The following is a 27,228-nucleotide window of genomic DNA, read 5'->3' as shown; positions in this document are numbered from 1 at the left end:
AAATGTATAAATATAAAGTTCATTGAGTATAGTGTTTAGAAAAATAAGCTCAAATCATTTCAGATATAAACAAAGGTCATGTAACAGTATAGACAAACCAGGTTATACGTCAAAACTATTATTCAAAGTATCTTTGGTATAATAAGGGTGAACACAAAACACTAACACATGCTCAATGTACCATCACCAAGAAGTTAGTGCAGTATAGATGTTTTAGTTATCCATATCCCTTACACTGGTTTGATTATGTCTATATATACACACAATTTTAAAAGTTTATAAAGTTTCATGCCAAATCTACAGTACAGTAAAACAGACTTGAAATCAAAGTATATAACGTGTGATGGCTAATAAAACCTTCCCTTTAAATTAATACCCCTTTAGAGTAAGCTATAAAACATCAACTAACATATTCCTAGTTACAGAAAAAAACATTAATTTACTTCATGTGCAGTCAGATAAGGAAGCAATGCAGTGATATATTACCACTCCACACCTCAATAATTATTGTAGGGATAGGGGTTTTTTGCCAGAACCGTTTAAAAGAGTGACAAATACAAAAAGTACACAATGCATTGTCTCACAACTTACACATTTCAAAGTTCAGCATTTCAAACAAAAAATTGAAAAGAGGCGAATGACATTTTATGCAAATCAGGCTGCATATTTTTCCCGCTGTTCGGGTAATCTTGGAGTACACAAACCCAATATTAACTTGAGTTCATAGAAGAAAAAATATGGAGTGTCATTTCTTAAGTTAGAAACCCTGTTCAGTTTCCTCTTTGAACTATCTACAGAGCAGTTTAAAAAACAAAATTCTTTATAACCGATACTTTGATAAAGCTTTTACATTTTAAAAAAACTTAAGGTACAATGCGAGTGTCGTTAAAAACTTTGTTCAAACCTCCTGCTGACATTGTCATTCGCTTTTCCTTGCTCATATAAAAATACTTTTAATCCAAATAATATGAAGATTGTCTCAACATACAGGCAGGCTCTCACATACCAGAAAAAACATACTTGGCTACAATTCATTTTCACTTTGAGAAGAATAGATTTTTCTATTTACTGCAATGAGCTGGACAGGTTTTCAAATGCCACACATTTCTTTAAATATTTTAAACCCACAATAGGCACTTAATGCAAGAGGAAACATTCAAATAATGAACATACCTGTTTAATTCTAAAATGCATATATGGAGTTACAGAATTTAAATTTCACTAGAAGAAATACCTGTTTCCACATTTAAAAAAAGCTATAAGGCACACAGGTTGGATGGGGCGCAGTGGGGAAGTGGTTGGAAGCCTGGAAGGTCTGTACCAGCAATCAAATTTTATATATTTTTAAAACTAACAGCATGAGATTAAGGCAAGTTGAAATTTGTAAACAAAAATTGGTGTGCTTTATGTGTAGTGACCATCACATGACTTTCAGCACAAACAATCCATTATTTTAGTGAGTGAGGAGGACATGCATAATAAATAGCATGAATTGGAATTGAGTTTAGTGCCATGTTTGATGAAAATTTGAAAAGGGAATAGATTACCTGGTAAAAATTGATTATACATTAAAGTGTTTCGCTGATTGGTAGTACATTGCAAAGTAGCAACATTTGTGACCTTTGTATAGGAACAACATAAAACTGGCTAGGCTTGGATCAAGGTCACCTCAAGATCAAGGTTACTGAATTTACCAATGTATTCTTTTTATGATATAGAAATGTTGGGTTTTAAATTCTGTTGGCTACGTAACACGATAGGCTGAAGTTTCTCAGAAAACACTGAAGCGATATGAATCCACAAAGATTGATATCTTGATTTATCTTGCTGACTCAGTCACTACTCTGGCTTTGGTCAGGCCCATGCTGCTAAACTGTAGCACTTTAGTGATTGGGACCGGTAATATAAACCATGAAAGCTCAAGCAGATTGTGAACATTACCCAAAATGCTTGATTCATTGCAAACTATCAGTGCAAAACATGAGCTAACCAGTGTGCAATGGATTGTTAAGTATTTTAAAGTTCCATGTATAACATGGTACATAAAGAAAAATCCAAAACAAATATTCAAAGAAATTGGCTGTAAATGATGCAGAATCCATTTAAGCCAATTGGTCGTGACAACAAGCATGAATGAGTTGTACGTCATACAATGGTAGAGCAGATAAAGTAGCTGAGATGGTACTTTATAAAGTACAAAAGTATTAAACTCTTTATTTTTAACTTTTATATATACATGACTGCTTTGGGTAAGCTCAGGTGAATAATGATTAAGGCATCAAATAAATGTATAGGAACACCCTTAGAAAAAGAAATTTCCTGGCCAAGATTCAAGTAGTTCATTGAACTAATCACATGCAAGTAACATATTAATAAAATGTTAAGAAAAAAAAAAAATAAAGTTTCCTCTGTGGTATTATTTTCATGGGTTAGTACCAATTTGAGCTATTCACTTTTTCCACACATCCCATCTCCATTTTGTGCAGGTAGTTTAACAGGAAAGGGATACTTCCTGCCAATATTCACAGTACTTATTTGACTTCAGGATAACTAAAAAATAAAATTTTATACTGTAATGGTATTTATAATGATAGTTTTGGTATTGATTGTCAGTTAATAGTCATGCAAAAGAACGCCAAATATGCTTTCTGTATGTTTTGGGTAGTTTCTTAAGAAAGATTGTTTGAAAATAAGCAAGGTATAAATTATATTTGAAGTATTTCTTTATACTTTTGTCTGCGGAGGTGAACATAGTGTTATTTTTTTTTAAGTCTCTGGTTCAAATAGTGAACAGTATTAGGAAATGCCTAAAAACAGCTGTTGACAGTAGGCTGATATCAAACCATGCATACAAAACAACTGATAGACGCACAAATAATAAACACATCAATATGGACATGTACTTTTAAAACAATAACCATACTGTATTCTTGAGTTTAACTGACCAGACATGTTTTATGCCACCTTTACACTTTGGAAAAATAAATATCAGCTTAAAACTAAGAATTCTCAAGACTCCAGTAAAAATGTGTAACAGACAAATGTTTAATCACTTCCATCTATGCGTGCATAAGTTTTTTTTTAAATTATGAAGTAGATAAAGTTTGCTAACAAAAGCACTTCTGTATTTGGATGCCTTAATGCATGGACGGAAACTATTAAAGATTTTTAACAACCACATGTCTGTAAGCCGTTATAAATCACTGATATCTTCATCCATGGGAACATTTTGAAGTTTTGCTAGTTCTTTTTCTTCAGTTTCCAGTTCTTTGCAGACATTATTCACCACATCATTTATAACATATTTGGATTTGGAGTCCATCACTGACAGATGGTTGCCAGCTTTGTTCTCCAAGACGACCAAGTAGTTTTCTTTCACAGGGGGGTGAAGTACTGACACGTGCCCACTGATGTATTCATGTGCTTCCTCAGTGATGAGATTTCTGGGCTTATCAATGTCAGAAGTGTCCACATTAGATTCAGACTCGTGTGGAAGTAGATTGCAGTTCTGGAGTGTAACATATTCATTGTTGGCCATCGACACAGGAACTGCATTTGTGACTGCAGATGGCAAATGTTGGTCACAATTTAGAGGTGCAGTTGTTGACAGTGGAAGACTCACTGTGAGGCTGAAGCTCAAGGTATTTGATGTATTTAGCATGTTTGAAGAAGTCAAAGGCAGACTTTGAGACAGGCCTGTGTTTAACAGAGATGATGATGGAGATTGTAGAGTCGTTGCAGCTTGGTTCCCAGTTGATGTATTGATATTCAGATGATTATTTCCACTCACTGACATCAATTGAGAAAAGATAAGACTCCCGTCCAACGTGTCTTGTTTGACTGGCGCCATGGCATGTCCTGAATTGGGTAATGCACACATTACTGCATTCGGTGGGACCGTGGCAGCCAAGAAAACCTTACCTTGCTGAAGACTGGCTGCAGGAGCACTTAGGAATGTCCCTCCATCAGATGCATTTGTTATCAAAATGTTTCCTGTAAAACAGGATAAAGTTTAATCATATTGAAATGTACATGTAATAATAACCCATTGAAGAAACACATACAACAGGTACCCAATTTACCTTGCAAATATTGTACTGATTTATAATATTCGATGTTAGCTCCATGTATCTATATAGTCATGGTTGTCACCCAGTCTATTACTAGGTGCCACTGGCTAAGCCAGAAATTATACTATGGTGTTTAGAAACATAGAAAATAGGTGCAGGAGTAGGCCATTCGGCCCTTCGAGCCTGTACCGCCATTCAATATGATCATGGCTGATCATCCAACTCAGTATCCTGTACCTGCCTTCTCTCCATACCCCCCGATCCATTTAGCCAAAAGGGCCACATCTAACTCCCTCTCAAACATAGCCAATGAACTGGCCTCAACTACTTTCTGTGGCAGAGAATTCCACAGATTCACCACTTTCTGTGTGAATTTTTTTTTCTCATCTCGGTCCCAAAAGACTTATCCTTATCCTTAAACTGTGACCCCTTGTTTTGGACTTCCCCAACATCGGGAACAATCTTCCTGCATCTAGCCTGTCCAACCCCTTAAGAGTTTCTATAAGATCCCCCCTCAATCTTCTAAATTCCAGCGAGTACAAGCCGAGTCTATCCAGTCTTTCTTCATATGAAAGTCCTGCCATCCCAGGAATCAGTCTGGTGAACCTTCTCTGTACTCCCTCTATGGCAGGAATGTATATCCTCAGATTAGGAGACCAAAACTGTACGCAATACTCCATGTGTGGTCTCACCAAGACCCTGTACAACTGCAGTAGAACCTCCCTGCTCCTATACTCAAATCCTTTTGCTATAAATGCACACTGAATACCATTTGCTTTCTTCACTGCCTGCTGCACCTGCATGCCTACTTTCAATGACTGGTGTACCATGACACCCAGGTCTCATTGCATCTCCCCTACATGATAAGGGAATAACGTTTAGTGCAAGGTAAAGCCAGTAAAGTTTGATCAAAGATAATTATAGGTAGACAAAAATGCTGGAGATACTCAACGGGTGAGGCAGCATCTATGGAGCGAAGGAAATAGGCAACTTTTCGGGTCAAGGCCCTTCTTTAGACTGATATGAGGGTGGGGGGGAAGAAACATAGACATAGAAACATAAAAAATAGGTGCAGGAGTAGGCCATTCGGCCCTTCGAGCCTGAACCACCATTTGATACGATCATGGCTGATCATCCAACTCAGTATCCTGTACCTGTCTTCTCTCCATACCCCCTGATCCCTTTAGCCACAAGGGCCACATCTAACTCCCTCTTAAATATATCCAATGAACTGGCCTCAACTACCTTCTGTGGCAGAGAATTCCACAGATTTACCACTCTCTGTGTAAAAAATGATTTCCTCATCTTGGTCCTAAAAGTCTTCCCTCTTATCCTTAAACTGTGACCCCTAGTTCTGGACTTCCCCAACATCGGGAATAATCTTCCTGCATCTAGCCTGTCCAACCCCTTAAGAATTTTGTAAGTTTCTATAAGATCCCCCCTCAGTCTTCTGAATTCCAATGTGTATAAGCCGAGTCTATCCAGTCTTTCCTCATATGAAAGTCCTGCCATCCCAGGAATCAGTCTGGTGAACCTTCTCTGTGCTCCCTCTATGGCAAGAATATCTTTCCTCAGATTAGGAGACCAAAACTTACGCAGTACTCCAGGTGTGGTCTCACCAAGACCCTGTACAACTGCAGTAGAACTTCCCTGCTCTTATACTCAAATCCTTTTGCTATGAATGCTAACATACCATTTGCTTTCTTCACTGCCTGCTGCACCTGCATTCCTACTTTAATGACTGGTGTACCATGACACCCAGGTCTCGTTGAATCTCTCCTTTTCCTAATCAGCCGCCATTCAGATAATAGTCTACTTTCCTGTTCTTGCCACCAAAGTGGATAACCTCACATTTATCCACATTATACTGCATCTGCCATGCATTTGCACACTCACCCAACCTATCCAAGTCACCTTGCAGTCTCCCAGCATCCTCCTCACAGCTAACACTGCCCCCCAGCTTCGTGTCATCCTCAAACTTGGGGATGTTGCAATCAATTCCCTCGTCCAAATCATTAATATATATTGCAAATAACTGGTGTCCCAGCACGGAGCCTTGCGGTACCCCACTAGTCACTGCCTGCCATTCTGAAAAGGACCCGTTTACTCCTACCCTTTGCTTCCTGTCTGCCAGCCAGTTCTCTATCCACATCAATACTGAACCCCCATTACCATGTGCTTTAAGTTTGCATACTGATCTCTTATGTGGGACCTTGTCAAAAGCCTTCTGAAAGTCCAGATATAACACATCCACTGGTTCTCCCTTATCCACTCTACTAGTTACATACACAAAAAATTCTATAAGATTCGTCAGACATGATTTACCTTTCATAAATCCATGCTGACTTTGTCCAATGATTTCACCACTTTCCAAATGTGCTGCTATCCCATCTTTAATAACTGACTATAGCATTTTCCCCACTACCGACGTTAGACTAACTGGTCTATAATTCCCCGTTTTCCCTCTCCCTCCCTTTTTAAAAAGTGAGGTTACATTAGCTACCCTCCAATCCTCAGGAACTATTCCAGAATCTAAAGAGTTTTGAAAAATTATCACTAATGCATCCACACTATTTCTGGGGCTACTTCCTTAAGCACTCTGGGATGCAGCCTATCTGGCCCTGAGGATTTATCGGCCTTTAATCTATTCAATTTACCGAACACCACTTCCCGACTAAACCTGGATTTCACTCAGTTCCTCCATCTCGTTTGACCCCCGGTCCCCTGCAATTTCCAGCAGATTATTTATGTCTTCCTTAGTGAAGACAGAACCAAAGTAGTTATTCAATTGGTCTGCCATGTCCTTGTTCCTTCATGATCAATTCACCTGTTTCTGACTGCAAGGGACCTACATTTGTTTTAATTCATCTTTTTCTCTTCACATATCTATAAAAGCTTTTGCAGTCAGATTTTATGTTCCCCGGCAGTTTTTTTTCGTAATCTATTTTCCCGTTCCTAATTAAGCCCTTTGTCCTCCTCTGCTGGACTCTGAATTTCTCCCAGTCCTCTGGTAGGCTGCGTTCTCTGGCTAATTTGTATGCTTCATCTTTTGTTTTGATACTATCACTTTGATACTATCCATTTAATTGAGGAACTATATACAGATCCATCACTAAATACACAAGTTCAAATGACAATGTTCAATGTTCATTAATGAATGCAAAAGCATACAATTGCTGTTAAAATTAGAGTAACAATTTTAGATCCATGTTTTATGATGAATGAAATAAAGACACACTGCCATATGCTTTTTAATTATGTTTCCAAAAACAAATAAGTGTTGCAACTAATTCTGCAGGATACAAAATCAAAAACCATTCTAAACACCAAACCAGACGAAATACAAACCAAAAGAGTACTGTCAAACTCTTTTACATCCTTCCTATAATGTGGCAACCAGAATTGCACACCATACTTCAAATGCGACCTAACCAAAGTTTAATACAACTGCAACATAACTCTGACTTACCTACTCAGTCCCCTACAGATGAAGGCAACCATGCATACACCTTCTTTACCACCCCATTTACTTGATATCTATTGGTGAACCTTTGCAACTTTGTCGGTGTCAAGATATGGTGACACTTGCATCATTGCCTAGGTGAGGTCTGCCAGGTTGTATGCAAAACAAAGTATTTCAATGTAGCTTGGTACATGTGACAAAAACATTGTGCAAGTGTGTTATGCCGTGTCGCATTTGCAGTCTCATTTGCATTCCCACTTGTCACCATGGAAGTCACTATAGTGCAGTCTTTGCTGCCAACTCAACAAAGAACTTACAATACCTTCTGTCGGGAAGCATTGCTCATGAATGTACAGAAAGCTGCAATGATGGGAGAGTGTGGGAGAGTGGTTTCAGGGGGTCAGAGGTAGCCGTACAGGTTGAACATAGAATCGTACAGCGCAGCAACCGGTCCTTTGGCCCATAATCACTGTGCCAAACATGACGTCAAGACTGGCTCTTACCAGCCTGCATATAATCCATATCCCTCCTTATCCATTTGCCTATCCAACGTCTCTTAAAGGCCACAATCATATCTGCCTCAACCACCACCCTCAGCAGCATGTTCCAGTCATCCACTACCCTCCGTGTAAAAAAATTTGCCCCGCACATCTCCTTTAAACTTTGCTCCCTCTCACCTTAAAGCTCTACCCTATTGTATTTGACATTTCCATCCTGGGAATAAGGTTATGACTGGCCACACTATCTGTGCCTCTCATAAAATTTGATATACTTCTAACAAATATCCCTGCAAACTTCAATGTTCCAGATAAAACAATCCAAGTCTGTCCAACCTCTCCCTGTAGCGTATACCCACTAATACAGGCACCATTTTGTCAAACCACCTCTGCATCCTTTCCAAAGACTCCCCATCCTTTCTGTAATGGAGTGACCACAACTGCGGACAAGAGTACTCCAACAGATGCCAAGGCTCTTGTTCCTGGGGCCACAGAGAACCTCTATGGTTACATCCAGGTACAACATTGCCAGGGAGGATAGAAAGCAAATAATGGTACTTATGTTAGCGGGGTCCCAATCCAGCAGAGAATTATTACAATCTTGTTATCTCTGAAGTGCCCAGCTGATTGTCAAACCACCAGCTAATTCAATCAAAGGGACTTTGCATGGTGATCAAAATTATTTGATGCACATTTGTCCAAGTAATGTATGGGGGAAAATCGTTCCTGAAAGTGCAGCCACATTCCTGGAATGAGACAAAACAACCCAAAAACAGTGGGTTACTTTGGGAAAAAGTTCATTTTAAATCTTAGACTTAGTTCTTCCCACAACTGTTGAGTGCATTGGGCAGCAATCTTTCACCATTCTGTTCAGTTATGTGCGACGTCTTCCACCCTCGACAGGTTTGTGTCTCGCAGCACTAAATAAAGCAGCATCCTATAATTAAATCACTAGACTTCGATGCTCCGCGTTCACAACACTTCACTGTCTAGTTGCACTAGATACATTTCTGTATCAGCTATTCTGCCAAAGGTTCTTCAGAATTAAAATGGAAACTCTGTATGTAAACTTGTCACACTGTAATTACATGCTCTCACTAGTGGTGGGGCTGCAGCATCTTAGTTTGGTACCTCACTGCTCGCCAGTTCATACTGCACTAGAAGTTCCATACTTCCTCGCCCCCAAGGCTATCTCTCCGCTTTCTAAACTATGTTCAGTGCTGTCGTTAATGTGACACAATTGGCAGGAGAAAGGTATAACATAAATAAAAAGATATGGTGCATAGCTTTAGAAAGGGAGACTGATTTTATTGCATATACTGTCCTTGTCATATCTGTCCATTCCTACCTCATTCCTATTATTCTTGACAGTGCACAAGGAATAATGTAGGATTATTGACTGCCAACATTAAAAAATATAACCAAAAATAAAGCAAAACATAACCAGTCAAAAAGAAACACACAACATTGTGACAGAACAGGTTATGCAGCTTTATCTCAAAACTCCAACAAGTCTAGCTGAACTCTCACCTTTTGCACTTTCTGTGTGGAGTTTCCATATTGTCCCTGTAAGCAAGTAGGTTTCTCCAGCATATTCGTTTTCTCCCAAATATGGAGTGGGTGGTACTGGACCCCAAGAAAGGGAGTTCGTGGAGTGCCTCTGTGCTGGATTCTTAGAGCAGCTTGTATTGGAGTTTACCAGGGAGAAGGCAGTTCAGGATTTAGTGTTATGTAATGAACCAGATTTGATAAAGGAACTCGAGGTTAAGGAGCCATTAGGAGGTAGTGACCATAATATGGTCAAGTGGACCAACCTACAATTGGAGAGACAGAAGGGTATTGGACGTATCAGTGTTACAGTTGAATAAAGGGGACTATGGAGCTATGAGGGAGGAGCTGGCCAAAGCTGACTGGAAGGATACCCTAGCAGGGATGACAGTGGAACAACAATGGCAGGTATTTCTGGGAATAATACAGAAAGTGCAGGATCAGTTCATTCCAAAGAGGAAGAAAGTTTCCAAGGGGAGTAAGGGGTTACTGTGGCTGACAAGGGACATCAGGGACAGTATAAAAATTAAAGAGAAGTAGTACAACGTGGCAAAGATGAGCGGGAAGCAAGAGGATTGGGTAATGTTTAAAGAGCAACAGTAGATAACTAAAATGGTAATACGGGGAGAAAAGATGAGGTACGAAGGTAAGCTAGCCAAGAATATAAAGGAGGATAGTAAAAGCTTCTTTAGGTATGTGAAGAGGAAATAAATAAATAAGACCAAAGTTGGACCCTTGAAGACTTAAAAAGATAAAATTGTTATGGGGAACAAGGAGATGGCAGATAAGTTGAACAGGTACTTTGGATCAGTCTTCACTAAGGAGGACACAAACAATCTTCCTGATATACTCGTGGCCAGAGGATCTGGGGTGATAGAGGAACTGAAGGAAATCCACATTAGGCAGGAAATGGTGTTGGGTAGACTGATGGAACTGAAGGCTGATAAATCGTGGACGCATTGGTGATAATTTTCCAATGTTCTATAGATTCAGGATCAGTTCCTGGGGATTGGAGGGTAGCTAATGTTATCCCACTTTTTATGAAAGGCGGGAGAGAGAAAACAGGGAATTATAGACCAGTTAGTCTGACATCGGTGGTGGGGAAGATGCTGGAGTCAATTCTAAAAGATGAAATAGCGGCACATTTGGATAGAAGTAACAGGATCGGTCTGAGTCAGCATGGATTTGCGAAGGGGAAATCATGCTTGATTAATCTTCTGGAATTTTGAGGATGTAACTAGGAAAATGGACAAGGGAGAGCCAGTGGATGCAGTGTACCTGGACTTTCAGAAAGCATTTGATAAGGTCCCACATAGGAGATTAGTGGGCAAAATTAGGGCACATGGTATTGGGGGTAGAGTGCTGACATAGATAGAAAATTGGTTGGCAGACAGGAAACAAAGAGTAGCGATTAACAGGTCCCGTTCATAATGGCAGGCATACTAGTGGGGTACCGCAAGGCTCGGTGCTGGGACCACAGCTATTTACAATATACATCAATGATTTAGATGAAGAGATTCAAAGTAACATTAGCAAATATGCAGATGACACAAAGCTTGGTGGCAGTGTGAACTGCGAGGAGGATGTTATTAGAATGACAGGTTGGGTGAGTGGGCAGATGCATGGCAGATGCAGTTTAATGTGGATAAATGTGAGGTTATCCACTTTGGTGGCAAAAACAGGAAGGCAGATTACTATCTAAATGGTGTCAAGTTGGGAAAAGGGGAGTCCTTATTCATCAGTCAATGAAAGTAAGCATGCAGGTACAGCAGGCAGTGAAGAAAGCGAATGGCATGTTGGCCTTTATAACAAGAGGAGTTGAGTATAGGAACAAAGAGGTCCTTCTGCAGTTGTATAGGGCTCTAATGAGACTACACCTGGAGTATTGTGTGCCGTTTTGGTCCCCTAATTTAAGGAAGGACATTCTTGCTATTGAGGGAGTCAGCGTAGGTTTACAAGGTTAATTCCCGGGATGGCGGGACTGTCATATGTTGAGAGAATGAAGCGGCTGGGCTTCTGTACTCTGGAGTTTAGAAGGATGAGAGGATATCTTATTGAAACATATAAGATCATTAAGGGTTTGGACAGGCGAGAGGCAGGAAACATGTTCCCGATGTTGGGGGAGTCCAGAACCAGGGGCCACAGTTTAAGAATAAGGGGCAAGCCATTTAGAACGGAGACGAGGAAACACGTTTGAGTCTGTGGAATTATCTGCCTCAGAGGGCGGTGGAGGCCTGTTCCCTGGATGCTTTCAAGAGAGAGCCAGATAGGGCTCTTAAAGATAATGGAGTCAGAGGATATGGGGAGAAGGCAGGAACGGGGTACTGTTTGGGGATGATCAGCCATGATCACATTGAATGGCGGTGCTGGCTCGAAGGACCGAATGGCCTCCTCCTGCACCTATTGTCTATCAGGAGACCCCTACAAGTGCCTCTCCTACAACTTTCTTGTGGCCCACAACATCATCAGCAAGATTGTCCAAGAGACCTGTGAGGTCATCATCAATGTTTATGAAGATGAAGTCATGGATTGCCATAATACACCAGATGAGTGGAAGAGAGTAGCACAGGGCTTTGATACAAGACGGAACTTCCAGCAGACATGTGGGGCAGTTGACGGCAAGCATGTGGCCATCAGGTGCCCATCCAAGGGAGGTTCAATCTACTTCAACTTCCTGTTTGTGGATGTGGGCACACCTGGCAGTTACGCAGATGGTAGGATCCGGAAAGAGACCTCCATTGGGCAAGACTTGACTGCTCGACTAATCTTCTGGAATTTTTTGAAGATGTGACAACTAAAATAGATGAAGGGGAGCCAGTGGATGTAGTGTATCTAGACTTTCAGAAAGCCTTTGATAAGGTCCAGCAGGGGAGACGGGTAACTAAAATTAGAGCACATGGTATTGGGGGTAGGGTGTTGATATGGATAGAAAATTGGTTGGCAGACGGGAAGCGAAGAGTAGGAGTGAATGGGTCCTTTTCAGAATGGCAGGCAGTGGCAAGTGGAGTGCCGCAAGGCTCGGTGTTGGGGTCGCAACTGTTTACCTTATATATTAATGATTTGGAAGAGGGAATTAGGAGCAACACTAGCAAGTTTGCAGATGACACAAAGCTGGGTGGCAGTGTGAACTGTAAAGATGATGTTAGGAGGTTGCAGGGTGACCTGGACAGGTTGAGTGAGTGGGCAGATGAAGTATAATATAGATAAATGTGAGGTTATCCACTTGGTGACAAAAACAAGGGGGCAGATTATTATATTAATGGGGTTAGGTTAGGTAAAGGGGGGGAGGGTTACAGTGAGACCTGGGTGTCCTTGTACACCAGTCACTGAAAGTTGGCGTGCAGGTACACCAGGTTCATGGAGAACTGGCGTAAAGCTCATGGAGAACTAGAGGATAGACTACACCTTTGTTGCCACTGGGGAGATTGCCAGGAAACACCGGCAAAAAGAGAGCCAAGGAGCAAAGAGACCATCTCTTCGCTTACTACAACTCCAAAATAGGCAGTACCATGGCAGAATGACATGATCTGAAGACCAGCAGCAAACATCCCACACCACAAACAGAAGTCCACCACTCCAGGAAGAGAGCCCATTATAGACCACAAGATAAGTCCCTTTTCAGAGTCACCCACATCCTCACAAAATAGTTTAATTTTAAATGCAGTGCACTGCTTGCGTTTGTGATCAAAATATATAAAAATTATTTGCTTTTCAATGCAGTGCACTGCTTGTGTTTGTTTTATTCATCCCAATATATAAAAAGATTTTGCTTTTTAATGCAGTGCACTGCTTGTTTGTGACCGCGCACTAGATTCGAGTCACCACGTGGGGCTGTGTACTTGCGTTTTTTCAATGCGCCAATCAAATTCACCGGTCACCACCGGCGACAACCTACATCACCTGGCGATAGCCTACATCATCCTGGTGACCCACTACCACTGCACCTACTGCACCTACGTCACGCTCAATGTCATCAAAACCATTGTCGCCACAAATTTTTCACCAGAATGCCGTTACGACTTGTTGCGAGTCTGAGGAAACTACTCACCACTATGCAGGCGACACCCGGGCAACCACCCGCGAACATGTGAAGACAGCGTAGTCTCCTAAAAAGTCGTCTAAGTAGGACAGGCCCAATAGCGGAAGTGATTTTAATGGAAATAGGCACTTGGTGAAGGAGAGGGCATGGATTTGATGTAAAAACAAGGAACTGCAGATGCTGGTTCACAAAACAAGGCCACAAAATGCTGGAGTACACAGTAAATTGGGCAGCATCCCTGGAGAACATGGTTAGTTGATACTTTGGGTTAACACATTTCTTCAGAAGGATTATGGGGATGGGGCAGAAAGCTGGAGAGGAGGGAAAGGGTTTTTTTGGGAGGCAGATAGCTGGACATGAAGGAATGTGGGTGGTGGGAGAGGGTAGAAATAGATGTGAGCTCAGGTAGAGGAGAAAGGGGAGGGGAAGGCCGGGGGGGTGGTGTTGTTTGAGGCTACTTAAAATTCAATGTTCATGCTGTTGGGTTGTGGGCTCGGGTCAGGTACCATCGCAGAATAGTGAACTGTTTATTTCAGTCAGCAGCCAGAGAGAAGGATGGAACAGATTGGGAAGGAATGCATCAGCATCTGAAGCTAGATGTTTCAGTCCTTTTCATTGGTGAAATTGTAAATTGCAGGTAACCTAAAAGTAGATCCAGGGTAAGGACAGTGAAAAGCACCAGAAAAATTAAAAGAGGTGGATACGATGGAATATATGTACATCTTCAGATAAGAACTCCAAGAGCTGGCATGATTGATGAAAAATAAGAGTAGTTCAATAATAATTTTTTGGGGGACTTCAGAAGCAGGAATCGTGACACTGGAAATGGTTTTCAATGAATGATCAAAAAGGTAAGAGGGGAACCAGAGCACGTCTCAGGCAACTGATAAAGATGATCATATCAAAGGTATGAGATAGATTGAGAAATTAAAATGAAAAAAAAAAACAATAGTTCACCACAATCACAGTCAGAGTTTGAACTTTGTTGTTATAATTAGGGCTGCTTCAGTGTCCAACTAAGTTATACACCCCAGTAGATGGATTGAAGGATGGGGGGGGACATTCAACCATCACCCTCCCTTCCCCAACAACAAGGGGATAATTATTTTCTTCCAGGATGATGATGATAGATTTGTCAAAGAGAAACATAGATTCAAAGTAGAGAATCATTCAAAGTATTAGCCAGCACAGGGGCATGTGACATGGAGCGTATAAGCCTAGCGATTTAATTATAGGCTCAGTGACACCAGGTTGGGTTAGAGTGAAAGGCGTGCTACATGGACAGGATAAGCTTGGAATGGATCGAGACAGACCCTGGATATAAAGGGTGTACGTGGGAAGATGGGGGAGAACTTTTTTTGGTTGTCATACAGAAAGAAGATTGAGCCGTGAATGAATGGTCAGTCCTAGAAATTCATGAGTTCCTCCCACTTGTCAAAGAGCAGGGCCAAAAAGGAGTGATTCCAGGATATGGATGGCAATGGATGATCCTGGTCTTGGGAGCAAAGTCATGTCCATAATGAATCAAGGCCAAAGTATTTTCTTTTTTTTTAAATAAATGATGACACTGAGAATGTGTGTCGCTGAGGATGTGGCTAACAGGCAAATGCAACTGAATATATGACTGGGTAAATACTAAATGCTTCTTTAGACAAGATGAAATTTGCAGGTCGTCATGGCCGATGTCAGAAGATCCCATCATAAGGCTGAACCGCCGTAAATCATCTGGCACTGATGGTGTACCTGGCTGCGGTCTTAAAACCAATTGACTGGAGTTCTTGCGAACACCATCAAACTCTCATTATTTAGGTCCAATGTCATAAGTGATAGGAGAAGAATTAGGCCATTCGGCCCATTAAGCCTGCTCTGCCATTCAATCATGGCTGATCAATCTCTACCTCATAATCCCATTCCCCCGCCTTCTCCCCATAACCACCGACACCCATACTAATCAAGAATCTATCTTTCTCTGCCTTAAAAATGTCAATTGACTTGGCTTCCACAGCCTTCTGAGGCAGAATGCCAGATTCATCACCCTCTGACTAAATAAATTCCTGCTCATCTCCTTAAAGGAATGTCCTTCCCACTACTTTAAAAGCACATTGATAATATTGGTGCCGAGGAAGAGTAACGTGTTGTGCCTCAGTGATCACCAACCGGCGACACCAATGTCCATAGTGATGAAGTGCTTTGAGAGATTGGTGAGGACGCATATCAACTCCTGCCTTAGTAAGGGCAAGGACTCACTGCAATTCACTTACCACCACAATAGATCAACAGGCAATCCCGCTGACTCTTCCCTCTGCACTGGACCACTTTGACAATAAGAATATACGCCTGGCTCATGTTCATTGACTGCAGTCAAGCGGTCAAACACCATCATGTCTCCAAACTTCTTGTCAAACTCAGAGAACTGGATTTCTATGTAATTGAATTCTCAACTTCCTCATTGGCACACCACAATCAAGATAAATTAGCAATAACACTTCCTCTTTGATAACCATCAACACACGAGCACCTCAAAGCTGTGTGCTCAGCCCGCTGCACTCTTCACTCTATACCCACGACTGTGTAGGTAGACACAGTTCCAACACCATCTTTAAATCTGCTGGCGATACCACCGCTGTTGGACAAGTAACGGTTAATGATAAGTCAGAGTACATTGGGTGGATTGGATATCTGAGTGAATGGTGCCAGAACAACAATCTTGCTCTCAGTGCAAACAGTAATTGTTGAATTCAGGAGGGGATCCATGATGCTGCATTTATCGATGAGATGATGGGCATGCATATCTCTGAAGATCTATTCTATACTCAGCACATTGATGCAATACAAGGAAAACTTATCAACACCTTCACTTCCTTAGTAGAGGAGAATAGACATGTTGACAAATCCCCTTTCAAACCTCTACAGGTGTACAGTAGAGAGCATACAAACTGGTGACATCATAGCTTAGCTTGGTAAATCAAACGGCCAGAAACAAAAGAGACAACAAAGGGTGGTAAACACTCTCCCGGTCCATCAGAGTACTGTACTGTCCTCCTCCCCCCCCCCCCCCCCCCCCCCCCCCCCCCCCCCCTCCATTGAAGGGATCTATAGGAGGCGTATCAAAGACTCACACCACCCTGGCCACGCTCCAAACTCACGACTACCGTCAGGTAGAAGATACAGGAGCCTTGAAACTGTGACCACCAGGTTCAATAAGTTTCATCCCAGCAACTGTCACACTACCTTCCGCAACTATGACCATCTGCAGATCATGTCTTTGGTTATACTACAGATTAGCGTTTCTGAAGTAGTATTATGGTTATTAATTTGTTGTATTTTGGATTATTCCATTTTTAATATTATGTTTATTATTTTATATTATAATGGTATTTTGATGATTATATATGGATTCTTGCATGGGCTTGTGACCTGCAGCTAATAAAGATTCCATTGCCGGTACACATGACAATTAAACCCCCTTGACTCTTGAAGTGGGGAGACAAATTTCAGGAAAGTTTTAACATTTGAGCATGGCAATGACAAGGGATCTGGTTGACAACTTCAACTCTAGGTGAGGCAGGTGCAATTGAGGTGGAAATAGGATATTATATGTTGGAAGGTAAATAAGTTTATTGCTAATGGAGACACAAGAACCTATGGATGCTAGAATCTTGAGCAAAACAAAGTGCTAGAAGAATTATGCGGGTCAGGCATCATCTATGGAGGGAATGACCTCCCCACCATTAAAGGGATGAAGTCACAGCTTCTCCATTAGTCCCTGGCCGCTGAGTTCCTCCAGTACTTTGTGTTTTGCTCAAGTTTATTACAAAGTTAAATTAGGGGACAAGATTATGAACATTAAGGAAAAGGATAATAGGATGAAGGAAGATGGAAGCACCCAGGAAAGTCAATATTTTTGTAAAATCCACTCAAATCCCCCTAGATAAGCCCAGGTATGTGCGACAGAGGCGCAGCTGGTAGAACCGCTGCCTCACAATGCCACAGACACGAGTTGGATTTTCATCTCGGCCGCTGTCTGTGTGGAGTTTGCACATTCTCCCCGTGACTGCATGGGTTTTCCCCCACATACCAAAGACATGCGGGTTTGGTGGTTAATTGGCCTCTGTAATTTGCATTCTTCTTCTTCTCTCGTGTGGCGTGCACAGCCTAAAGTTGTTGGACAACTTGTTCTATTTGATCTTCCGTTTGTGCACGTCGAGTTGATTGCATTAGTCGAAACAGGGAGGACCACGTGAAGGTTGCAATCTTCCACCCCTGTAACTTGCCTCAAGAGTTTAGGGAGCGGATGAAAAAGTGAGATAACATAGAACTAGTGTGAATGGATGAGCGATGACCAGCATGGACTCAGTGGGCTGAAGGGCATGTTTCCTCCCTCCATATCTCCCTAAATTAAGTAAAACTGTCACAGTTTACCCAACTCACCACAACTTATGGCATTGTTCATTATTGTCACATAGTGTGAAAAGTTTTGTGTTATCCAGGCAAATCATACTATATGGGGGCACAATCAATACGTACACAAGCGCAACAGCTAGTACAAAGAGAAAATTACCAGAGTCCAGAATATAGTGTTACAGCATTAATTACAGAGAAAAGAAAATCTGCAATGAAGTAGGTCAGAAAGAAACAAGGTTTTCACCGTAGTTCAAATTCTTAATATGGTGGAAATGGAAATTTGCAAAGAAAAATTAAGAAGAATGTGGAAGGAAGAATGAAAACATATTTTAGTCTATAACATTTTTAGGGTGGGAGGAACAAGTGTCCTTGACACTTTACACTGAATTAAACAATTTCTTGGGATGAATGGTTTGAGACGAAAAATAAATAAATCAAACACAATAAAAATGGGAGCAAAAATGTAAACTGAATGTAAATTACAAACAGTAGGAAGAAAAATCCCTTACTCGTGCTTCAAGGGCTGGAAAAGCTTCTGTTAGATCAGTTTGTGCAACAGCTGCCCTGTTCCAAATTATTACCATCACTGTTGATACAGATGAAGTTAGAACTGAATCAAATTTAACCCTGAGGGGTAGAAAGTAAATTAAAGTTTTTAAAGGGAATTACTTTGTGAAATCGAACACAACTTGCTACTGCACATCCCAGACGAATGGTGAGCAAGGTGGGCCTAAAATTGTAGTGCTATCGTGTACCGTTTTGGCTGTATTTCGGGCATATACATACATACAAGATGAGAGTTTTAGTTATAAGGTAGATGTGTGACCTTATTTATACTGTTTCACACTACTCACTATAAGAACTTGCCACGGTACAGAACAATATAATTATTTTAATTCAATGCTCTTTTAAAGAGTGCATGAACTTTTATACCAAACCAGAGAGCAGGTACCAAATTCAAGATTATCATCAGCCACAATACTCTGTGATACACAGTGATTATTTGCGATCTACACACTAACAGTATTCCAAACAGAATGAATTTATTCTTATAAGTCGTGGAAAGGTTACAGGAAGCTTCTGATAAGGTTAACAAATGCATCTAACGGAGGGCTTCAATTCTGAGCAACTGTCACATAAAGTACTTGGTCTGCTACTAAAGCTTAAGGACCTACTAGAGCCACATAGCAGAATATATGTCAAGACACACAATCAATTTTCCAATATGAATCTGATCTTGTGACTTTCACTCAGTGACCTTGCTTGGAGGCTGATCAATGCTGGACAACAGCCATGCTACCAAGCTTTTTGCATGGCAGTTGGTATTCACTATGCAAATACTGATCTCATCACATTTCTAGTACAGGTCAGACATTTGCTTCTTGTCTGTGCAAATGTCATATCACAAGGTTTAATTCCATAATGCATTTTGGTTTTGTAGGTGAAAGTTGCAAAACAGGTCCTCAATCACTCTCACATTCAACAGGAATTTTCCACAATGTACACGTCTGTCAACCCAAATACCAATCCAGTTAAGTAAGCCGACGATGTTTGCATGCAGCTGGTCAGTTGCTGGGGATTGAACAGGTTTTAAGTTTGTCAGGCATGGTGTTTCACATCACGATAGTTCCACTACAACACAAAACTAAAATGCAACAATAATGCTACCACATTTTAAATAGCTCACACTTGGTATAACGCAATCTAACCTAACTGTCCATTTTAAAGCAGAGCTTGATATACTGAAAAAATTAAGACATCTCCAGATGACGGAAAAGGGAATGAAAATGCAACTTGCCTTGTGACGGTGCAGTAGAAACTGAAGGAAGCTGCAGTGAAGGTATCCCAATGTTTCCATTTACCAGTTGGATATTATTTTCTGAGTTTTGGAGCTGCACAAGGCTATATTGGTTTACTTGCATTGGGCTTCGATTGACTTCTACAGAACCTGAGGATGCCATTTCTTGAGAGGGTAGGATGCGTACATGCTCAGTTTTAATTTCACTGCCACTAGCAGAGCCTGGGAAGAGATCACAGGAATTTGGATCGAACGTCACAGTTGAACAGGATGACAGTTTGGATAAGTGTTTTAAAAATCGTATTTGAAGGACAGCGATTCTTTGATTACTTACCGTTTGAAATATTATTAACCAGCACGCTCGGAGTGGTTCCAACCGGGCTTAAACTTATTGTTTGGGCATTTCCTAAAGACAGACCATTAACAAGGACGCCAGTTGGCCCTTGGATGAAAGAACTTCCGTTGTAAAAAACAGGAGAGCCATTTGTCGTTACGAGATTTCCATTCAGTAGTATGCCAGAGGAATTCTGGGAAGGCTTCAGTTCCCCAATATGATGCATAAACATGCCTTCCGGATGACTATGGATGTTGGATTGGTTCATTCCCTCTGATGGATTGGACAATGGGCGTGGCGACATGTCATCTTGTCCCTTGCTAGATTCATCTTCTGTGCTGTGATTACCATCTGACTCACTGTGGAAGTAAGTTAAAAAGATACTGTTTTATTAACGATGTCTCAACAATATTTCAAAGCTTTAAGAATATTTACATTTCTGTCACCTGGCATAACAGATATGGTTTGAACTTTAAACTTTTCTCTAACCAATGCAAAATATCAGCATAATAGCATATTCAAAATTCAAAAATAACACATACCTCACCTTCTAAGGCCAAAATGATAATGACCACCAGTTTATAGCAGTTTCATTTTATATAATATCAGGCACCAAAATAAATATTTAGATCAATTTCTGTTTTATATTCAGCACCTTAAAGGGGTCTGAGAAAAAGTTGTATTTTGAATTTAAAATAACTATGTAGGCCAGAGGATAATTGTAATCCCCCAAAGACATAAAAATATGTAGAAAAGTATATGAAGAAATAAAGATAGGCTATATCAGGAATACATCAGACAGTGAGTCTATCTACCGGTACAAATATCAGATTACATGTTGTTTGGTAATTACGATTAAGTGATTTTTCGGCACAATGTGCTAAGGAGGAGGATAGGTTGGGTTATTCAAGGATTCAGAACATTACTTGTTCTAAGAGTAATGCTCCACCAAGCTCAAAATGATGGATTATACATTTTCTTTCCTGTGACATTTCAATGCCCCCCTCCATCCTTTTGAAATATGGTTGGGCTAGAGTTGAACAGGAATAAATCACAATTCAATTTATAGCAGGCATGGGATAGAGCCCATTGCACCATAGGTCAGGGGGAAAAGGCAGGAGAATGGGATTGAGGGGGAAAAAATAGATCAGCCATGATCAAATGGTGGAACAGACTTGATAGTCTGAATGGCCAAATTCCTGCTTGCTCTTATGATTTTATGACTGCAACAAAGAATAAAACTAATTAAAATGACAATAAGTAACTTGTTAATCCTATCAGGACTGCAAAAAATAAAAATCTGTAATAGTGATCAAAAACCACCAGAAGAGCCATAAAAACCTATGTGGTTCTCCAACATCTTTCAGGAAAGGAAAATCTTCCATCCGTATCTCATATGGCATATACGTGACTGCAGACACACCAATGTGGTTGACACCTAACTGCCTTCCACATGATCAGCAAATCCATCGGTCAGGGAACAGCAAGGGAAAGGCAGTAAACGCCAGCTTCCTGTGAATATGTAAGTTGCTTTCTGAGACTATCTAAATCAATTATCTTTGGATAATACAACTACATAGTTGTACAGTGCCACTGATTCAACCACCACATTGTTTGAAAGATCAGCATGGAAACAGGCTCTTCAGCTGACCGAGTGCGTGCCGACCACAGATCAGCCGTACTTTAGATCTATTTTAACCTACTTTGGTATCCCACACACTAGGGGCAATTTACAGAAGCCACAGGTCTTTGGGATGTGGGAGTAAATTGGAGCACCCAGGGGAAACCCACACGGTCACAGGGAGAATGTGCAAATTCTACCCGAGGTCAGGATTGAACCTGGGTCTCTGGCATTGTCCTGGAGGTTTGGCTGCAGTTGCTCCAAAAGGCTAAATAGCCTGTGAGCAGTGACTAGGCCTCAGGTAACAATTGTTTTTAGTTTAGTGATACAGCATGAAAACAGACCCTTCCTGATAACTCACATCAACTCAATGAGGCCCTGATATACTTCTGACAGCCTACTGCAACAAGAAGTCATTGAACTTCTCAATGTCCCTGAGAGTCAGAGGCATCTAAATTTAAAGGGGACCCAAACCATTTAAAAACGTAAATTTATTTAAAAAACATGTTAAAGTAAATTAAACCAATTGAAAACCTCAGATAAAGAAAAAGAATAGCGTTGCATTAGATTTCTGGTGTAAAGCTAAGGGATTAGGTGTGAACTTTATCCAGATCCTCAGCTTTGCATGGTTGAGTTCCACCTCTAAACTCAGTGTGGAGCTCAGAGTGCAGCAAAAGGTCAGGTATCCAGCTACCTGGACAGGACACAGATGATGAAATGCATAACGTTGCCAACTGGCCGTCTGAATGGAACAGTAGCTTTATCTATCCCGTGACAGTTACAACTTTCCAAGTTTCATCAAAGCCAACAAGCACTTGCAAAATGCAGTCACAGGTGGTAGTGAATTTACATGCAATATGCCCCCATAAATAACCATAAGAATATGCTTGGAGTTTTGTGATCCAAATGATCTAACCTTGAATAAATGTTGAGGAAGGAAGAAGCATCGTGCTGTACAGTGGAATTTACTGCACTTAGGGCGGCATGGTGGCGCAGCGGCAGAGTTGCTGCCTTACAGATTCAGCAAAATTTCTGCTCATTGTAATTTTTATCCTTCTTTGTAAAAAATGAGTTTTGAGAATCTGGGGCTTCAATTTTGACATCCATTTTTGTAGCTGGATCCAGTGCAGTACTGAAGGTTTACTATATCATCAGGGATGTTGCCCGTCTCTCAGACAGATGGCAAGCTTTGGTCCCATTTGCTGCTTGGGTAATGTTGAAGATGAGTAGCTTAGTTTAGTTTGGAGATATTGTGCGGAAACAGGCCCATTGGCACATCGATTCTGTGCAGACCAGCGATCACCATAAGCTGACGCTATCCTACACACTAAGGACAATTTAAATTCTTATACTTACAGCGCCAGAGACGCAGGTTCAATCCTGACTACGGGTGCTGTCTGTATGGAGTTTGTACATTCTCCCCATGGGTTTACCCAAGGTGCCCCGGTTTCCTCACACACTCCAGAGGTAGTTTGTAGGTTCATTGGCTTCAGTAAGATTGTAAAGTGTCCCTAGTGTGTTTAGATAGCGTCAGCATATGGTAATCAATGGTCAGCACAATATCCATGTGCCTATCTAAAAGCCTTTTAAATACCACTATTGTATCTGCCTCCACCACCACCCCTGGCAGTGCTCTACAGGCACCCACCATCCTTTACGTACACAAACGTAACCCGCACATCTCCTTTAAACTTTGCCCTTCCCATCCGAATGCTCTCTGGTTTAGAAAAAAAGGCTTTGGAGGTGCAGAGAAATTAGTTACAAAAAAAAAAGCTCAATAGTTAAAGAATAATGGTTATGTGGCAATGTGGAAAATAAAAGTTAACACAGAAAAGGCTCACTGGACATTTGAAAGGGAATTAAAATAATGAATCATTTTGACAATTGACAGTAATCAAATTTGCACCCATTTCAAGGGATGCAAGAAAGGTAACAACATTTCAGATACTTGGCAAAACAAATCAAGGTGACAGGAGCAAAAAAAAAAAAAGTTTTATGCAATCAGCTACAATTGTGAATGCATTTTCTGACAGGAAGGTGGGTACATTAAAACATGCTTCCAACATGAAAATGTATAAAAATGTATTATTCCTTAAAAGATGCAATAAGATGGAATGGCCTATTTGTTGTACTTGAGAGGAGCATCATCCTTTCCATCTGCTAACAAGCAGATAGCAATCAAGTTCCTGATAAATTAGATTCCTCGTTTTGTTAACCAATATATAAAAAATGACATCCAGAGACCAGTTTAGAAATGACTAACTCGAATAGACTTCAATATGTCAAAGAAAGACACAAATGCTGGAGTAACTCAGCAGGTCAGGCAGCATCTTTGGAGAACATGGACCAGTGACATTTCAGTTCAGACTGAAGGAGGGTCCCAACCTGAAACATCACCGATTCATGTTCTCTGGAGATACTGCCTGACCTGCTGAGCTACTCCAGCAATTTGTATCTTTCTTTGATATAAACCCCCACATGCCATTCCTTGTTAATGCACGTCAGATTTTAATATGCCATTACTTTTATAGTAGTGTTTGCCCGTTAAAATAAATAACATGGCTGTTTAAAAATGCAGATTAATATCTGCACCAATAATTCTTATGCTTTGATATTTATCCAATAGTACTTTATTAATTTTGGGAGATGCATCAACAAACAAATGCTTCAGAAAGATATTAGACAGAGTATTTGATGGTTGATTAAAAGCAACAGCCGCCGGTTCTATTTTTATTTCCAGTCATGATCCAATGTTTTGTTAACAGTGGTCAAGTGTTATTGTTTCTGTCGGGTCACATCAGAAATTTGCATGTGTTTGGGAGTGGATTAGTTTCCAAGATTGTTAGTTTATTGGATTATTTGACGAAGACTCTGGACTATTATTAGTCTTCTGTAAAGTGCACAAATCAAACCATTCACCCCCTGTGTTATCACTGTGGACAACAAAAGTCAATTCTGGAATCTTGAACATAAAACAAAGTGCTGGAGGAACTCAGCGGGAGAGGCAGCATCTGCGAAGGGAAATGGGTAGACGACGTTTCGGGTCGGGATTACGATGCTGAGATCACAAAATGATGTAAATGTGAGTGTTATCTTTGGGATTGTTTGGTGTTTTTCCAATAATTATGTTACGGCTCTCAATTTTATTTAGTAACGCGTATTATATTTTGCAAACTAGATGCGCGTTGAAAATATAATCGTAATCTCCCGATTATTCTTGAATCCATTTTTCCTCCCTATTCGCTTTTGTTGTTGGTTTTAAGAGAGGCGGGCTTTCCATTTGTACTTTTAACTACAAATGGCATGCTCGAAAATCTCAAGCGCTCGCTTTCATTCTTCCGCCATCGCAATCAAACAACCCTGACAGTATGTAATCCTTTGACCTTTACGTCTTGCAATGTAACAGGGTTGAAACTAATTGGTCCGTTCCCCAATTCATGCCACTAATTTCCTCCTGCGTCCATGTGTGTGTGTGTTTTCTCTTGCACAAGACACCTTGTTAAAAAGCAGTAAAACAAAAAAAAAGACGAGAGTGGCCGATGAGTCAGAAAGCTCGCTTCTATTTGTGGAATTTGACTTTTCCTGCACAACTGCATGGTGCGCTGGTCGAGTACAAAGGCGTTCTTTACCTCGCTTACTTTACAAATGCCCCGCAGCAGTTTCTTACATCTCCATTTGAATACAGTTCGAACTTGTCGCTCGACACTAACTCCACCAGGTGCGCACTCTCCCTTTAAATACAAAGCTTTTCGGTAACTTCATGCGGGGGGCTTATCCGCCACACTGTAATTAACCCCCTCCAAAAATAAACACAAGCGGGTGAACAAAAAAAAATCTTCTCAAATCCCCATCTCAAACTGGTCGGGAGAGCAAAAAAGGTGGGGAGAAGCAGCCTGTGGGAGATGTGAATCGGTGCGGGAAAAAGTGGGATGAAAGAAACTAAGGAGTAAAACTTGCCGTGGAGAGGTGAACTCCGCTGAAATTCGAGCCGAATGGGAAAGACTCAGATTTCAAAACAAAGCCGGAGCCCGGCCATGCTGCAAAGCAGCTCCCAAAACACCCCCAAATTAACCGGCGCTGCCACACGGGCTCGCTGCTCTGTGTGTGTGTCTCTGATGAAGAAAAGCATAATAATCACAAGAAAGAAAGGAATTACCCCTTTGTTCTCTTCGCTCTTGTTTTTGTTTGAACGGGACATTTCCCTCGGTCGTTCTCTCTGCCCCCCCCCCCCCCCCCCCCCCCCTCTCCCTCCCTCCAGCCCCGGCCTGAAGAGGCGGCCGGGCGGCAGAGCGGAGGCGAGGGGCTGGGAGGTAGCGCTACCAGCTACACACTTGTGCCGATCTTTCGGCGCTGACCCACTGTAACTTGGGAGGTAGGAAATCAAGGACTAGATAAGCGCCATTTTGAGGTATTAGGAAGCACCCCCGGGGAATTGAGAGAAGTTTGGGAAAAGTTTGCCGCCTCACCTTTTCGACTGGGTTTCCGAGGGGTTGCGGTCCCGCTGGCGCCGGTTCTTGAACCAGTTGCTGACCTGGGTGAGGGAGAGCCCCGTGATCTTGGCCAGGTTGCGCTTCTCGGCCGGCGAAGGGTAGCGATTCTGCTTGTACAGCTCCTTGAGCGCGTTGCGCGACCTCTCCTTGAAACAGTAGACCCTCTCCTCGCCGTCCCATATGGTGCGGGGCAAGGGGAACTTCCTGCGTAGCCTGTACTTGTCCACGGCCCCCAAGGGCCGGCCCCGGACCTTCTCGGCTTCTGTGTAGCGGGCTTTGTACCACAGGTCCTGCAGCGAAGTGTGGCACGAAGGGTCGAAGTTGTGGCTTTCCAGAATGCTGTAGAGCTCTTTGTATCGGTGCTGGTGGAAGGCCACCAGAGCCCGTGCTTTTAAGATGCTTTCGTTGCCACGTAGCAGATCGCTGGGAGGCAGAGACCAGAGGAACTGGGATAAGCGATCCAGGTTCCCTCCTTGCTGTAGAGCCTCGCACACGCACGCCACTTGCTCCGGCGAGAAAGTCAGAGCGGACGCGGGGTTGGTTAAAAGTTCAACGGGAACCTGCTGGGAAATCTCCGGGCTTGCAGACAGTGCGCCCGCTTCAGGCTCCAGGGTGCCTGGAGAGCCCAGAGCACTGATCTTTGGCTGCAGGCTGCCGTTCTCTTCTTTAATCTCAATTGTGCTGGTGATCTCGCTGGAAGCGGAAGACATGGTTCTGTTCTGCTCTTCTCCACCCTCCCTCCCACCCTCCTTGCTTCTTTATGCCTCAGAGCCGCCTTTCCTCGGCTAGGTTTAGCCGATCAGGTTTTTTTTCTCCCCCCCCCCATACAGATGACTATCTCCCAGGATGGATCTGTGTGTTTTCAACGTGACGGCGACCTACTCTGCTGCAGAATCGGCTCGTCCTCTCATTTAGTGATTGGTCTACTTTTCCAGAGGGTGGGTCCAGGCGGATTAAGACCTGG

General features: G+C 41.8%; 1 protein-coding gene across 1 annotated transcript; it reads right to left on the bottom strand.

Annotated features, from left to right (window-relative positions):
• Positions 1–27,013, bottom strand: six4a (SIX homeobox 4a). The gene is made up of 4 exons (XM_055640320.1): positions 26,241–27,013; positions 20,154–20,512; positions 19,820–20,041; positions 1–3,993 (listed from the first exon to the last, which is right to left on the bottom strand). Exons 1-4 carry the CDS (start codon positions 26,972–26,974, stop codon positions 3,194–3,196), a joined length of 2,115 nt encoding a protein of 704 aa, XP_055496295.1. The 5' UTR covers positions 26,975–27,013; the 3' UTR covers positions 1–3,193.
• Between the last annotated feature and the right edge of the window lie 215 nt (positions 27,014–27,228).

The sequence above is a fragment of the Leucoraja erinacea genome, chromosome 9 (genome assembly GCF_028641065.1).
Source record: "Leucoraja erinacea ecotype New England chromosome 9, Leri_hhj_1, whole genome shotgun sequence".
Taxonomy (NCBI): domain Eukaryota; kingdom Metazoa; phylum Chordata; class Chondrichthyes; order Rajiformes; family Rajidae; genus Leucoraja; species Leucoraja erinaceus.
Note: the sequence above shows the minus strand (reverse complement) of the source record. Positions and strands in the feature narration are given on the sequence as shown.

What these genes read in the sequence shown, in the direction of transcription:
- six4a (XM_055640320.1), bottom strand. Translation starts at nt 26,974, where the DNA reads ATGTCTTCCGCTTCCAGCGAGATCACCAGCACAATTGAGATTAAAGAA. An exon ending in TCGGAAACCCAGTCGAAAAG is followed by an intron (nt 20,513 to 26,240) that starts GTGAGGCGGCAA and finishes TTACTTCCACAG; the next exon opens with TGAGTCAGATGGTAATCACA. An exon ending in GGTTAATAATATTTCAAACG is followed by an intron (nt 20,042 to 20,153) that starts GTAAGTAATCAA and finishes ATCTCTTCCCAG; the next exon opens with GCTCTGCTAGTGGCAGTGAA.